Source organism: Daphnia carinata, chromosome 9, assembly GCF_022539665.2.
Source record: "Daphnia carinata strain CSIRO-1 chromosome 9, CSIRO_AGI_Dcar_HiC_V3, whole genome shotgun sequence".
NCBI classification, from domain to species: Eukaryota; Metazoa; Arthropoda; class Branchiopoda; order Diplostraca; family Daphniidae; genus Daphnia; species Daphnia carinata.
The window spans coordinates 3,403,459-3,419,147 of NC_081339.1; the positions used below are offsets into that span (position 1 = coordinate 3,403,459).

The 15,689-nt window shown below is 38.9% G+C and overlaps 4 protein-coding genes and 1 long non-coding RNA gene across 7 annotated transcripts; 2 read left to right on the plus strand and 3 right to left on the minus strand.

Annotated features, from left to right (window-relative positions):
• The first annotated feature begins 132 nt into the window (after positions 1–132).
• LOC130688204 (KRR1 small subunit processome component homolog) lies at positions 133–1,671 on the plus strand. The gene is made up of 3 exons (XM_057511168.2): positions 133–794; positions 864–1,422; positions 1,485–1,671. The coding sequence occupies exons 1-2, from the start codon at positions 297–299 to the stop codon at positions 1,383–1,385; spliced, it is 1,020 nt and encodes a 339-aa protein (XP_057367151.1). The 5' UTR covers positions 133–296; the 3' UTR covers positions 1,386–1,422; positions 1,485–1,671.
• Positions 1,428–4,317, minus strand: LOC130688193 (polypeptide N-acetylgalactosaminyltransferase 2-like). Of its 2 annotated transcripts, none has more exons than XM_057511151.2 (12): positions 3,951–4,317; positions 3,642–3,865; positions 3,408–3,574; positions 3,246–3,353; positions 3,093–3,172; positions 2,855–3,030; positions 2,693–2,796; positions 2,497–2,598; positions 2,396–2,432; positions 2,252–2,332; positions 1,971–2,196; positions 1,428–1,909 (listed from the first exon to the last, which is right to left on the minus strand). In XM_057511151.2, exons 1-12 carry the CDS (start codon positions 4,032–4,034, stop codon positions 1,640–1,642), a joined length of 1,659 nt encoding a protein of 552 aa, XP_057367134.1. In that variant the 5' UTR covers positions 4,035–4,317; the 3' UTR covers positions 1,428–1,639. The 2 variants fall into 2 exon arrangements, with proteins under 2 accessions (XP_057367134.1, XP_057367133.1); XM_057511150.2 differs by having other exon boundaries at positions 3,642–3,868; positions 3,951–4,315.
• LOC130688195 (uncharacterized) lies at positions 1,792–9,341 on the plus strand. 2 transcript variants are annotated; one of them, XM_057511156.2, is made up of 9 exons: positions 1,792–1,930; positions 4,999–5,100; positions 5,946–6,148; positions 6,327–6,469; positions 6,544–6,864; positions 7,850–8,170; positions 8,258–8,337; positions 8,402–8,541; positions 8,631–9,341. In XM_057511156.2, exons 3-9 carry the CDS (start codon positions 6,124–6,126, stop codon positions 9,173–9,175), a joined length of 1,575 nt encoding a protein of 524 aa, XP_057367139.2. In that variant the 5' UTR covers positions 1,792–1,930; positions 4,999–5,100; positions 5,946–6,123; the 3' UTR covers positions 9,176–9,341. The 2 variants fall into 2 exon arrangements, with proteins under 2 accessions (XP_057367139.2, XP_057367138.2); XM_057511155.2 differs by having other exon boundaries at positions 5,946–6,038.
• Positions 9,342–12,291: 2,950 nt separating this feature from the next.
• Positions 12,292–13,242, minus strand: LOC130688213 (uncharacterized). The gene is made up of 3 exons (XM_057511192.2): positions 13,031–13,242; positions 12,893–12,963; positions 12,292–12,804 (listed from the first exon to the last, which is right to left on the minus strand). Exons 1-3 carry the CDS (start codon positions 13,053–13,055, stop codon positions 12,556–12,558), a joined length of 345 nt encoding a protein of 114 aa, XP_057367175.1. The 5' UTR covers positions 13,056–13,242; the 3' UTR covers positions 12,292–12,555.
• A 634-nt stretch (positions 13,243–13,876) lies between these two features.
• On the minus strand, positions 13,877–15,607 carry LOC132088311 (uncharacterized). Its single transcript, XR_009421791.1, has 6 exons — positions 15,481–15,607; positions 15,008–15,073; positions 14,753–14,842; positions 14,584–14,689; positions 14,271–14,508; positions 13,877–14,195 (listed from the first exon to the last, which is right to left on the minus strand). It is a non-coding gene; the product is annotated as an uncharacterized LOC132088311 (long non-coding RNA).
• Between the last annotated feature and the right edge of the window lie 82 nt (positions 15,608–15,689).

The window sequence follows — 15,689 nt, forward strand, 5'->3', positions numbered from 1 at the left end:
CTTTACGGAATTTGCCTACATCTGCTATATTTTGTCTTCATCAAAAGCCAGAGACCAGAGCTGTTCTTGAGTCTTCAAACTCTTCACTCTCCAGTGGGATATGTAGATACTAGATAGTGTATGCTCCTTTATTCATACTACCATGACAGTCCGGCTGGTGGCAGTAATGTAGACGACAATACGAAATCCCTTGTAGTGTTCACTTCAACAAAGGTAGCATATGCACGTGGTGTTCTTGACAAGCGAACAATTGTTTTAAATTTCAGTACATCAACTTAAAAATCAAAGATTTCGATATGATAGACGCAAATAGCGAAGAAGTCAATCCTGAAACCGTCGTTAATGCTTGGAAAATCAAACTACCAGAATTCAAGCAAGAACACAATCCACACGGCCTTTTAGAGGAAAGTTCATTTGCAACGCTTTTCCCTAAATACAGAGAAGTGTACCTCAGAGAATGTTGGCCCCTTGTCCAGAAAGCCCTTAGTGAACACAATTTGAAAGCAGAGCTAGATGTGATTGAGGGCAGTATGACAGTTAAGACCACCAGAAAGACATGGGATCCATACATTATCCTTAAAGCTCGTGACATGGTCAAGCTACTTGCCAGAAGTGTTCCATATGAACAAGCAACCAAAGTCCTGAATGATGATGTGGCATGTGATATCATAAAGATTGGAACCCAAACGCAAAATAAAGATCGTTTTGTGAAAAGGAGACAAAGATTAATTGGTCCTAATGGATCAACACTTAAAGCTTTGGAGTTATTAACAAGTTGCTATATTCTTGTTCAGGTATTTAAACAGAAGTTTTAAGTTTTTATAAAGATTTTACCTGTTGAATTTTTCTCTGTAAAATTATAGGGCAATACTGTTTCAGCTGTTGGGCCATATCGTGGCCTTCAACAAGTTCGCAGAGTGGTTGAAGATACCATGGAAAATGTTCACCCTATATATCATATTAAAGCCCTCATGATAAAAAGAGAACTCGCGAAAGATGAGAAACTAAAAAATGAGTCGTGGGAGCGTTTCCTGCCCACAATACCACACAAGAACACAAGCAAGAGAAAGCAACCTGCAAAGAAACGTGCAAAGAAGGAATACACACCATTCCCTCCGGCACCACCAGAGAGCAAGGTCGACAAGTTGCTGGCTACTGGCGAATATTTCTTGAAAGAAGAACAGCGTAAGCAGCGCAAAAAGAACGAGAACCAAGAAAAACAAGAACAAGCGGAAGTCCGAAGAAAAGAGCGACGAGAAAGCGCGTTTATTCCACCACAAGAACCAAGCTCGTCTGGAACCAAATCAGCCACAGCTTCGGACGTGAACGTAGAAGAGTTAAAAAATAAAATTCGAAAAAGCCAAGCTAAAAGTAAACGTGTGTAAAACTTAGCAAAATTCCCAACTGACTGAAATATAAACGGTAAATAATGGCACTATAATTGTATTCATAGTCAAGAGTATGTAAAAAGGTAAATTTATAAGGTCTGGCACAAATTTCAAGCTCCATCAATGAAGACGCTGCTCCATCTGTCTGTGACTAGAACGTTGTTGATTTTCAGCGGGATCATTTACGATGGTTGCGTACGTCAGAAAGAAGTCCATGGATCTCGTTTTGCCATAAATGAAAGGATTAGTTCTCAGCGAGTAAATATGAACTCTTGGGTATCTAGCTGTGGATTGCATTCCTGTACGGTAATTTCTTGAGCATTTCGTGCGTCAAGACATAGATTGGAGAGTCTGTGAATGACGGTAACACCACGCAATTGGCCCCTTTCCAGTTTGTCCCACAGCTGATCGTTGCTGGAGCTGCAGGGCAATGTGATTACTTGGGCTCCAATGTATGCTGGGTTAGGCGGCGCCAGACACCAAGAGCCATGACGTAATCGACCAGCAAGGTACAGCCATGCCTGCGAACCCGGACAATGTATGTAAGTCAATCTTAAGTTCATCTTTTCTTTTGACTTGTACCTGATTGCCACCCGTCATATGGCATGCATATAGGCCAATATGGCTGCCGGCACCGCGGCCGTAGGTGTCGAAACACAGCGATTTATATTTTATGGCACCTGAGTTAGTACCACTTGGGTCACGCACTGTGGGCAAATGCTTCAATAGCTCGGGATATACGTTTTCAACGTACCACTTGAAAGGTTTGCAACCCAAACTCTCGCGAAGTGCGAGGCGGTCGGTGATGCTGTGAATATTTCATTAAGAGTACTGAAATGTTAGTGCTTAACACGTGGTATTACTTTCCGAACGACACGGTTCTAGCCATTGGCACGGCAGCAAAGTAGTACTTTTTGTACTCGTCCATCCAAACCTCCGCCGCCCTATTTTTTAAAATGAACTTTGAAACTCATCAAAACAGATATTGGTTTATAGATTCTTGTTACCTGCGAGTGTTCCGGGCAAAGATCGTTCCGGAACCACCTAGGGACGAACAATTTATTTTTTAGTGGCCCTTCTCTTGTATAGTTTTTTTTTATAAATTAACCTGGAAAAGAGTACGGGTGTTGTTTACGAAAAACATGACCTACTCTGCTGCAAGGAACGATTTCCAAGCGGCCACCACATTGCCATGTGCGGAATGAAATCTCTGTTCGTGATGAAACCATTAATAGTGAATGGATCAAAGAACGGTTTTGAGCTCACACGTAATTCAATGATCGTTAACACTGAGTTTCACCTACCCAGATTTTCGCCTCCCCAGATATCCATTTGAAGATCGTAGGCACCTAGCTTGTGAAAATATTTGCGGTCAATGACGAATAATCCACCAGCAATCATAGGTGTTCTGTCGAATTTCATTATATAGTGTTAGGTGATTACGAAACGTACGCAAAATATGTTACCTAATCGGTATAGTCGGGTCGTTCTTCCTGCGAGCTTTTTCTTCAGCCGGCAATAGCTCCCATTTAAAAACTAAATTCCAATCGAACCCTCCTCGGAGTTCAGTTGAAGCTGCAATATACTGAAAACTATCCATTGCTATTACATCAATGACAGGGCAAACAATTCTCGTTCGATCCTTGGTTAAATTCAACAAAATTAAACTAAAAATAAAAAATGTGCCAAAAAAATACGAAATACTTCGGCTACACGAGCGAGCAGCGGTTCTAACCAGCCATCGTTGCACTCACAATGAGAATCCAAAAATGTTAGAAACTCCCCTAAAAAAACCAAAAACAATCAATAGTAATAATAGTTGTATTTTGCGAGATATCAAGGGTTTTTTTCTTTTACCTGTTGCAACTTCGGCGCCTTTGACGCGAGATCTGACTAGGCCTTCGCGTTTCGAATTTCGCACCAATATAACCTTCTCTATTTGGACCAGTTCTTTTCCATCACTAGCTAAAACTTTGATTTTTGGAATTGATTGAAACTAAAAATTTACATTTTCCATACCATCATTGCTGAAATCATCAACAAGGATGATTTCCTTGATTAGATGAGCAGGACTTCGGTTGAGCACACTAACAATTGTGCGCAATAATGTTGATCTGGCTTCATTATGGAAGGTAATAATTACACTAGTTGAAGGTAAATCCTTGGGAAATTCTAAATCAAGGCATCTACAAAATATTTTTTCAAAAATAATTCGTTTCACTGCACTGATTTTGAATGAGATTATGCACTCACTTTCTATGCCGGTAATCTGGGATAACACGATTAGACTCTAACACATCACTAGCTTCTTGGTTGAATTTATTATTATGATAAGCATCTTCTCCAGGTTTCAGTCGTCCTTTAGAGATGTATGCTTTTTCGTTGAAATATGCCAAAGATGAGTTGAAAACAGTTAGGTCTATGGCAGCAAGTTCATCCTTTTTCAGCTTTAGCCGCAGAGCCTTATTTCCAACATCCTTCTAGAAGCAAAAAAAAATTGTTACACGTTTTTTTTTCTTTTTCTCATAACTTCTGTATAGATTTAAGTATGTTCCAACTTACCTTATTTCCCAACATGCAAACAAACAAGCCTACGCCGAAAACCCATAACAGGGAATAGGCTAGCAGTTTGTATTTACGTTTCATTCCGGATCGATATCACTGACGTTTAGCTGGGGAAAGCAAGACCATCCTTTTTGCCAGAGGTCTGAAAACCGAATGAACGTTGTTGGACTAGGGCCAAGCAATTTCTATTCCCAGTCGAGTTTCTCGTGCAGGTTTTCTTTCGAGGAACGGCAAAATGACTAGAAGACACGCTTTCCATGTACGGGTCGAAATCTCTTAACACACTTTTTGGTTTCCGCGTTCACTTCATAGCAACAACATCGAAATAAATATCCTTTAGTGTTTGACATTTGACTGCTGCGCCCCTAGTTGCCTTGTAGAAAACTACTACGAATTTCTCTCGAACGACATCTAAAGCTATCCTTTAAAAAAAGTAGTTCCCGAAAATTCAAATAATGGTGTTCAGCGCAATTCGGTCGTCACGTGACTTATTCCGATTTATTTTCTTGCGAATGCAGACTTAGTGAGCCCAGTAGTTAATCAATTGCATTAAATACAGTTTTTCTAAATGTCAGGATAGTTACTCTAGAAAAAACAAACGTTTTTAGGCAGCTGCAAATAAGTTGACTGGAAAAAGGGGGATCGTGTAATTCACCTGTGAAACATGTGACAACCAGAATGAAAAAGCGGGTCGGTAGCTAATGTGACGAGCTTTTTGTAAACCGTCAACTTTAAATTTTAAGCCCCGCAGTAAAAACAAATGAAATTGTTTGTGTTACTGTCTTTCATTACAAATGGAGCACAGACAGATAAGACATGGGGACGTCTATAAGGATGCGTGTTCCCGATTCCTAAATTGCTGTCTGCTGTGCTTTTCCCGCGCTAATACCGCCCTGAGGTATCACAAATTATTCTATCCTCAAGAAATAGCGCGTAGGAACTTCATTGTCTACCGCGAAACACTTTTTGAAATTTCGTTGGTCAACTTAACGGCTGTTAAACTAGTTTTCCGTTTAACTGGTTCAATTTTTCTTTTGGAATTTAGAAATTTGGAAGTGCTAAGGAGGGTAGCCTAATCACGCACGGTTGTCAGCGAGAAACGGTACCAACAAATGGAGACGCATCATCTTTCATCTCTGCCTGTCAGGTAATAAACCAACTCACAGTTGTTATTATTATTTCCCGCATGCCTGGCATTTCTACTTGGCCATAATTGTCAGCGTAATCGTAGGCTCTCATCTGCATTATTACTTTTATCGGATGAGTGAATAATTTGGCAAAGTTGGTTTTCTCGTGATGGCTTCATCCAGTGGTTTCAAGGATAGATTTTGGAACTATTGAGCATCAATGAATTTTATTTCAGACATTGGCCTAGCGTATAAACCTGATGAAGCATCCCATTCAAAGGGGCTTTGGGTCTTCCGGTACGCTAGAACAATAGTAATACTAACTCAAAGACTTTATTATTATTATCATTGTTCTTGCTGTAGTTGCTGTTCTTCTTCTTTAAAGTTTCTGTACCCGATAAAAATGGGGAATTTCGCTTGCGGAATATACGGTATTTGAAGTAAAAGTGGGGCTTCCCAAAGGGGATAAAGCTATCACAAGTAGAAAATTTTCCTGGAAGTGTGTTGCGCCCATGTGATGCAATGCTAGATTGCTGATGCAACATATATTTGTTTATAGAACGGCTAAACAATCGATTGTATTCGGTGTAATCTAATTGCAACAATCTATTTGAATTTAAAGTCGGTAATTAAATCCTAGGACAGATTTAAAACTGATCAACATTTAATTGGCTTTTCTGGATATTCCCATGACAAAAGATTAGCGAATGGCACAACTCTTACCACATAAATAGCAAAAACCAGCAGAACCAGATTTTTTAATACTGCTATCGTTTGGTTGAAATCGGATATGGTTGACGACGATGTTTGATAATATAGACTGTTCCTTATAAAGACTAATATAATTGAATTTTTCAATCTGTAGACGAAAATGTATTCCTCAACCTTGAAATCAGACGGTGAGTGTGGACGACTTTTCGAAGGATGGACTTGGATTTTAATTCAAAGACCTTGAGAGGTATTATTATATAGCTGCACGATAACACATCTCGTTTTATAGTAAAACGGCTAGAGGGCAATCATGCTCCTTCACCCATCGCACAATGCCCCTCCTCTTAGTTTTACAGGGTATGTGACCACGCTCTTAAAACTTTTGTGCAGTTGCACGATGACTTGGCTACTAGACATTGAGCGTCACAGAGTATAAGAAATCTTGTGTTCGATTGTCCAGTGTCCGTACTCGTGTAATGTGGAGGTTCCAGCTGCTGCACTGTTCTTTATCTAATCGCATGAGTTTGTTGTGCAGGTAACAAAGTCACCATGACTGACGATGCCCAGCAATCTCGTTTCAAGCTAACGTCAACCGTGCCGAAAACTCGCTTAGGATTGTCGCTTGCGGAAAGGATTAAGGTAATCGAAGCCAGACAAATGGGGAAATCAATGCGGCAGGTAATAATTTAAAAAATTGTATGTTATAAAAAAATTTCTGCAGTGTTAACGTGTAGAATTTTAAACAATTTTAGTTGGCCACACAGTTTGGCTGTGGCAAAACGCAGATTCTTAACACTTTGACGCAAAAGGAGCGATACATCCACGAATGGGAGGTTATGGGTCGCAATAATCCTTCGATTGGCGCCCGCAAGCGTTTTCGACACTCACGTAACGAAAAGATAAACCGGTCGGTTCATGATTGGTATCAGCAACAGACAGCCAGTGGTATCCGAGTTACAGGACCCATGTTACAAAATCAAGCAAGACATTATGCAACTCAGCTAGAAATATCAAATTTCGGAGCCAGCAATGGATGGTTAGCAAACTTCAGAAGATTCTACAACATCGTCAGTGTAAGTAAATACTCAACTGCCATTTCACACCAACATTCCTGTTAGGTAGAACTATGTAAGTTAGAAAGTCAATGTGCGTCGGCGTAGAAGAATTACTAGCTGATGATTTTATCAGACACTTTCGCAAGCGTTTCGTAACATCGGCTATTGCATGTTAAGTAGCCGTTGGTAACTAGTTTCAGATGGAAACGTTAAGTCTCTCATTGCTTTACAAACAATAGCGTTGGGGAGTCAGTAAAGTGGTGACAATTTTGTATAGCATAACATTTTATGGGAACATTATGAAAACAAGGTCATCCACCTGAGATAACATCTCTGCAAAATAATATACAAAAGTAAAATGAAACCTATATGTTCATACAACGCATCAATAAGGGTAAGATCAGGAAATTATTGATCATTGACAAGACAACATTGTGGAGCAAATGCAGAAAAATAGTTCCCTAGTCCCAACATTATTCGTTGATGAAACCTAACATTTTGGCAAACTTCGCAAGGTATACCATCTCTAGTTGTAACTTGTTTCATTAGATTATGCCACAACTTCTGTTTGAATTAATTGACCTTAAGCGACCCACAATCAGTAGATTTCCATGAAACGTGAAGGTTGAAGAGTAGCATTGCAGTTATCGCCTGGTAATAGGAGGCTTCCGCCACTGATATAATGTGACTACCAATCGCGTTAAACCAGAATACTTGTTTAATGCAGTTTTGGTAGTAAACAAGTAAAAAAAAAGAATGTCGATAGTAAAACCGGATGTAATCGTAAAACGATGTGATTTTCTAAGAAAGTACCATCAGTTTTGCAGATCAAAATCTTTAGGAAGAACTGCATTTCCGAGCCCCTTCCAAGCTGTCATGAAGCTTGCCTGTCTTTGCCTGTTTGGTAGTTGACCTTAGCCAAAATATATTTGTACTGTGGATTGTATTCGTTGGATGAGGAAATTGTTATTTGCTAACCATTACTTATTTCTGTTTGTCTTAGAGCTATACTCATCTCAAGAAACAGAACCCCAATATCACATTCCATCAATATCACCCCACAGCTAAGAACAAAAATGTTGCTGATCACCAATCAACTTCCTCGAAATTTCATGAGTCATCAGAGTTTGTTCCAGTAATTCCTGTGTGTGATACATATGATAGGCAATCTTCTACATTCGTCAGCTCTGCTGAGCAAGATCCGTTGCCGGGAGAAAATCAACAGCCCTTGGAATTGACAGGCAAACAAGCAAATCTTTCTTCGTCACAAATTGAAAATTGTGTTACAACTTATCACACTACTAAACCACATCTATTCAAATTGGTAATGTGCTCTCGTCCATCAACAAATTTAACACTAGACAAAACATACAAAAAAAACGTAATGTCATATTTGTATTTGATTCTATAGCCCGAAAATTATTCAACAGGAAAAAAAGGGAAAAGGAATCGAAATGAGAAATTTATCAGCTCATCATCAGTAACCAGCCAGTATTGTAAAATCTTTCTTTTGAGAAAAGAAGTAAAATAAATTGTAATGGTCCTTCTGATTTAGCCGAAAGCGCCAACTTCTTCAAATCCAGAATGCAGAACAACCGTCTTCTTGCCATGATGTAAGATTTGAAAATGAAAACATAGGAAACGTCTCAAAGGAGAGGAGAATACCTAGGTTGGTGCCCATAACACCAGTTTTAGGTATGATATAGATATACTATACTGGTGTGCTGATTTTCCATCGCAGAATGACTTTGAACTTTAGCAACGCATAATATTCATTTTACTAGATTGCCTTTCGGAATTCGCCAATCTCGCCTGTGCCAATGGTCTCCTCACCTTGACAATGAAAGACGATTGCGGACATAGGTGGGTGGAGGTTCGACAATCTGCCACCTCCTTTCGTGTACCGAAGCATGGTTACCCTGCACATTTAACGCGACTCGTTGTTGACTATAGTCTGCAATATTTCGTTGAAGTGCTTGGCCATTGTGTCCAACATGGATCACTTCATTGTAACAGCAACAATCGCAGCCTGAATTATCTAGAAGCTACATCAGTTTTGAGTGCTGTGAACGGCAAATACGTAGTCTGTGCCGGAGTGGAAGCTATTCCGGATAGAATGGCTGATGAATTTCGTCCGAAAGCCGTCCAGGAATTTCAAACGGCAAAAAATATGTGTCTTACCCTTCCGGACCACAGATACAGATCAAACCAATGTGCCAAATGGATTGATAATCAGTTGGGACCCAATTGCGGAGCATGTAAAGAGGCTACTATTGAGTTTTCTACAGCTCCAATGGATTTACGCTGCACACCTTCAAATCACAAGTAAAAAGAAACCCAATACAATTTTCTGTTATTTACAGCTGTTTTAGAGGCCTTCTGTCCTTTAACGTATAATACTGCACTTTGCTATAATCCATTATAATTAGGGTCATATTATGGCAGTTCCTACTAAAAAATAATAATACAAGACCAATGGCTGGTTTCCTAAAATATTTCCATGTAAGTATAGATATGATTGCTCAATATGGGAAAACAACTATATCATGTGACTTGTGGCTCAATGGATGAATATTGGCTAGCTATGCCAAATGACTTAGTCAAGCCAACAGAATCCAATGGACTCAAATTTTTGTTTTGGGTAAAGCAGATTGCCATATATGTGTACTTTGGCAAACACAATAATTGTGGGAAAGACAGACGTGGTCTGTGTACACATACATACGTATGTTTGAGTAATATCAAGTCGTTATTGCGTATTATTTTCACACCGCAACAACCAATTACGACTTCAAATTACTCTAACATATTATTTATACCTAAAACAAACAGTTATTCTCATTGTTATTAGAATTTAATTCATTACGTTTGCTGCAAAATGCAATACAAAATGAAAAGCTAACAAGGAATAGTAATAATAATTAAGTTAAGCAAGCAGAATATAGCAAAATAAAATAAGGTTTAGTTATATGTAAATTAAATAAAGTTATTAATTCAAAACATATATTTATATGACTAGCATATGTAAAGTTGTATTTAGAGACTTAATTAAAATCTTCCCGGTAGATGACGGTAGGTGTACAAAAGAAAAAGGGGGGGGGGGAGTTAAAACGGATTGCCATAGATTGCATCAAACTCTCCATTCGGCAACTCAAGTGTGGATATGTTTTTCTTTGATAATTATTTTATTTGCTACTATGCTTTGTCAACTGCAATCGTGCCCAATATTTTTGCCTTTGCATTTTAGGTCTACTCTTAGGTGATCTATACCTGATCCTGTGTTTTAAAGTGATCTGCTTTCACAGCTACATTTCTGTGTTCTTTTCCGTTGGTCTATGGTTCTGAATTGAGGCAAGTATATCTATTATGCTATGTCACTAAGTACTATAGGGAAGGGAATAATTGAAGTTGATTGAGATCTATTCTGGTTCTCCTGGTATCCATCTCAACAGGTTTTTATTTGCTTTTCAACATCCATTTCATAGTGGTACATGTGGCTTTGATTAATATTACCATAAAGACTGCTGAAAATGGGTGTGGTACGGAAACCCAGAAATGGCATGAGTTCAACATCAAACATGGATTAGGTACTTTTCGGTTTTTTGTCTATCGAAAAAGTATTTTTAATGCTATTATTTTGCATTCACAGAATTTTAGCGGGGGATCAAGTCAAGTCTGGAAGTGTTAGAGGATGGAAGAGTGAGCCTACAGTTGAAAAAACACAGAGTGCATTACCATTAAGGTATGGGGTAAAGTAATAGAGTATGCACATTGTCTAATGAGAAGTACCATCTTGTGTAAATGAATCTCGTATAACAGCAATCCTTTATAGTTCTGTCACAGCTAGAAGCCTCAAATAATTCTGCTTCTCTTGCTAAAGAACAACTTGTCCTTTATGTTCAGAGTGTTGGTGAAGCTGGGTACTTAAATGACCCTAAAGATATTTCACTTCGTTGGCATTGCAGCGATGAACATCATACATGGACTCTTTAGGTATGAACGGAATTTTCTTGAAAAAATTTTGAATTTATGACAAAGCATTTCTCCTCCTTTTTGCCAACTATGTCTAATCTACAAAAAAAAAATTTATCCAATAGGAAAGGATTTTCAGTATACTGGGAACACAACTATCAACAATGCAACATACTACGGGTGCTATTTTATCATTCAAGAGCCTTATACAAATATTTTCATCTGCAATTTGTATGGCCTTTCCCAAGCTTCTGCCAGAAGTTGAATCTATGAGTCATGTAAGTCACATGAGCAACAATTGAGATGCTTAATGGTGTTGTTTTTCTTTTCTCAGTATAGGTTAATAGTAACATTGGATCTGAAAAGATTCTTGGTTGGGGCAAGACACTGAATAAATTGTAATGATTGGATTGATGACATGACATTTCTATACTTCATTCGGATTCCCGAGACGGTATTCTATATTTAAAAAATTGAAGTGCATATCTGGGCTCCCTTCCTTTCCGTAGCCCCGTTTCCCCTTGACTCGTAATAAGCCCGTAGGGGGTCATGCCCCTACTGTACGGTATATATAAAAACAACATATACCGAGGTTTGGAGGGCTCTGGCCGGAAAGGGGACGTGGGGTGCCGCTTCGTCCGATGATGTGTTCACGGAGGGTGACGTGGCTGCCCACAAATCCGAACTAAAGGTTAATCGCTCCTGTAAAAATGTTCCAAATCTTCAGCTCTTCTTCCGGCTTCTCTTAGCCAATCACCGGGTAATCTCCCCGGTGGGTCAACAAGGCAGTGTCTCCCCCTGCCTGGGTTGACGGCAACTTTTGAAAGGGCTATTGTGCCTTTTTAAAGTTGCAAAAATAATTGTAATATGCAGAGAATTGTCAATAAAAATTTTTTTATAAAATATTTTTCCAAAATTGTTTCTTTCATTGTCTGTTTTCGCTGTGTTCACACTTTACGTTTATCAACCTTTTCTTTATTTAGCCTGCTCAACTCATCTTTATTGGTTTTTTTTGGTTTACTTTTATATTTAATATTTAGCTTTACATTAGCTGACATGGGGATCGAACCCTAGTATTCCAGGGTGACAACCGCACGCTTTACCATTATACCAACAATGAACATATGAACAATTAATGTGGATTCAATAATAAGCTAATGTGAATTGCATATCTATATAGATAACATAATCCTGAACACTATTATTAAGAGCAGCTATGGCATAACAGTAGCGCGCTGGCCTGTGACGTAAGAAGTCTGTGGTTCGATCCCCATATCAGTTAATGTATAACTAAATAATAAATACAAAAGTAAATCGTGTAAATTCGTTTTTATTGTCCCTCCTTCCACCCACATATCCACCACTATTACATACATTTCAAAACACAAATACAACATACAATACATACACAAATACACTTAAAACTAACCCGTTGGCTGCCACGCCACCTATCTACAATAGCTACTGTCGCTATCAAAGGGATAACGACCAAGGGGGCCGGCTGGGCCGGGTTGAGACGACGATGAGACCTTTACGGAAATGCACATCCCAGGTCTACATCGCCGTCTCGATCAAGGGATTCCCTGTGGTGCATTGCCTTTGGGGCCATTCGGCCAATCTTGGGCAGTGGCGCTGCTCCACCCCATGGCAGATAGACCATGGAGCAGAACAGCGCGGCCCGTCCCTGTCAAGCTACAAAAAAAAGGGGATCAAAGTGGGTGGGTGGCAGCCAACGGGTTAATTCGCAAGACATAATACAACATAAAACAAAACACAACCATACCACGAACGAAGACGGGATATAAACGAAGCGAAGACGGGACGACGGGCGAAGCGAAGACGGGACGACGGGCGAAGCGAAGACGGGACGACGGGCGAAGCGAAGACGGGACGACGGGCGAAGCGAAGACGGAACGACGGGCGAAGCGAAGACGGGATGACGGGCGAGGTGACGACGGGCGTGGCGAAGACGAAGAAGGCTTTGTTCTAAATCGTAAAAGTAAAGAAAAAGAACTAGTTAGTGGGAAATATAAGATAGTTGTTGTAATCAAACGTTGAAAGCAATTTGACTTACTTCTGCTGTCCGATGGCTAGAAAGACTGTAGGGCCAGCAAATAGGCAGCAGACGGCTAAGAGTTGGCAATTCTATGGTTGAATGTTCAATTTAAATAAAAAAGCAAACTATATGAGGCATAAGAAAAATTCAAAATACCAGTAGAAATTGTGTTGAGGTACATGTATGTGTCCGTTGGTAGGCTAAGTAGAGATTACAACTGCCAAAATGACTGTCATTACAGTTGACACTGCAACGAAGATGAATATGGTGCACCACTCAGATCACGATTGACAGGAGACCATGAGTGGTTAAAGAGTAGAAGAACCATATTATGGTATTCCTACCCATAGGATTTGCATCTTTGGTGACATTCCTCAACGGGAAGTATTGTTTACAAATGAAGTTTCATGAGCTAAACCTTAAAAGCAAAATCCGTCAATGAGATTCTGATAACAAAACATTAGTCTAATACCTCTCAATGAGCACTGGTATAGTTTGATGAATGCAACATAGTAGGTTGCTAATAGTTTTTTGGTTTGACAGCTGGCATAGGTGATTACAAGATATGTACCATAAGCACCATGCATTCTGTGTGGCTTCACTTCCAAAACACACTCAGGGATGAAAACGAACAGAAGCACCATTAGATTTTCTTGAGTTTTCCATTGGAATATGACATATTTAACAGAAACTTTCGAACACAGCTTCCACCGCTCCCATATAGTCAGCAAGTAAATAGTGGCACAGCAGCGTCATCTTGTTTTCCAATTAACAACTGAAAAATTCATCAAAATTGAAAATCTTGCTTTTTTGAGACGGGAACTGCACTGATGTGAGCTCTTTAAACATACTTTTAGAGCGTGAATCCCAAACCCCCCCACCCACCCCCTAATGGCTACTACCATTTCAATTTTATTTTAACAAATACAGCGACCAAAACCACGAACGGCATTTTAAAAATATAGCGATTTAACATGTTTTTTGAGCCCGATTTTTTCACTGTCTTTTATTTATTTATCCAAAAACCTAGATATTTCTAGGAAAATACATGATTTGAGCTCACAGTTCAACAAGGATGCTGATTGCGCTTCACACACATCTAGAAATTTCGCAAGTTGAAGTATCTCTGGATTATTAGCTAGTCAACATCTGTATGATAATACACTTTTCTTATTTTGAACAGCTGCAATGGTATTTCGGTTATAAGCTCCACGGCAAAATTTCTCCATTGAGACAAGGACGCGAATTGCGCGTTATCTTTGCCTATTTTCAATTAAATGGATACGCCGTCATTTTTCTGCTCGGAAGAGCTCACTTTGGCCTGGAATATTGTTTTGAATGGTGTAATTAGTATACATTGCACACATTAGATTGAATCAATTACTTCTTGGCATACGTTCTTTAATTGTGTGAGGCTGTCAAATCGTCGACAGGCGGTATCTAAAGGAGGAAATCAGCTAAGAGCTTGCGGACTCATCAACATATGCAAAACTATTAAAAAATTATAAAGATAGCCTGAAACCAAATTGTAAAGAAAATTTAATTTTAGTTTCCAGCACTTCGGTACAGGTATCATCGTCAACGTGGGCGAAGGTGATTTTTCCATGTTCATTGTATCAGGTCACCAACTTCTACTAGATGAGTCAAGAGGAAATGAGGTTACACGAACAGAAAATTAACCATACAATTCAACTGATAGATAAGAATACCATGATACGTGGAAGTGAAATACACCACATCACAACTGTTAAAACTGTCAGAACATTCACCACCCATGCAAAACATTTTCTGATTCATTGATGTTCATGACCTAGCCTATACCAAGAAAACCAAACACAATTAGTGCAGAACATTTTGCTGATGAGAGTTAACATATACCTGACAAATTTACTGCAGACCAGCAATTCCTGATGGACTCCCACACAACATTCCAGATAAACAAAACAGTAGTAATTCCTAAACAAACATCTTGCAATAGTGATAAATATAATGCAGTAACTGGTAAATATAACATCTCACATGAACAACAAATGTGAACGAAACCATTCGAAAATGAAATAAACAATTTCAAAAATGAATTGCACAAAAAGGATTTTAACTAAAAAACTACCAGAGAACGAAGTTTTTCCTTACCATAATTTTTTTGGTACTGAGCCTCCATCAATTTTCTATCCCAATTCTTTATAAATACGAGTCTGCCTTTAGAAAAATAAAACAAGAATCAGTATAAATTTCTTGTCAATTGAATTACGTAAAACTGTGGAATCCTAGAGACATAATATTTTGCAAACTCTTCGAATCCTTTGAAAGCAGAAAACTTTCTGCTAAAAGATCCATGTAAGCCAAATACAGGTCAACTAGTACTTCCTTTTCGACTGGCATTGGCAGTGATAAATAACAAGTAGGATCAAATGCAACTGAGACCCCATCGGACCCCAGACACACCAAAGCCAATTTCCATACCCAACTAAAGAGATCTACTACTACAGAATCTTTCTGTATTCTACTTATGATAAAATACACAACATTCATGTGCAGCTTCCTGAAAAATAAAATGAGTTGGAACACAAATGAACCTTGCTAATAAAAAAAATTAGCTATTTCACCTATATTTTGTCAGTGTCCATCGATGCAAGACTTCTTCAATATCGGATTCAGATGTTCGTCTAAGCCCCCCAGAACAACGTAGAGTAGTTCTCGCGAAGCAGGATGCTGGTATGGGAAACTGCGGAACAAAGCTACCGACTTGCAACTTACCCAATTAAAAATCGTTATGATGCACAAGTTAAAAACCTAGCTTTTACAAAGCAAGTAA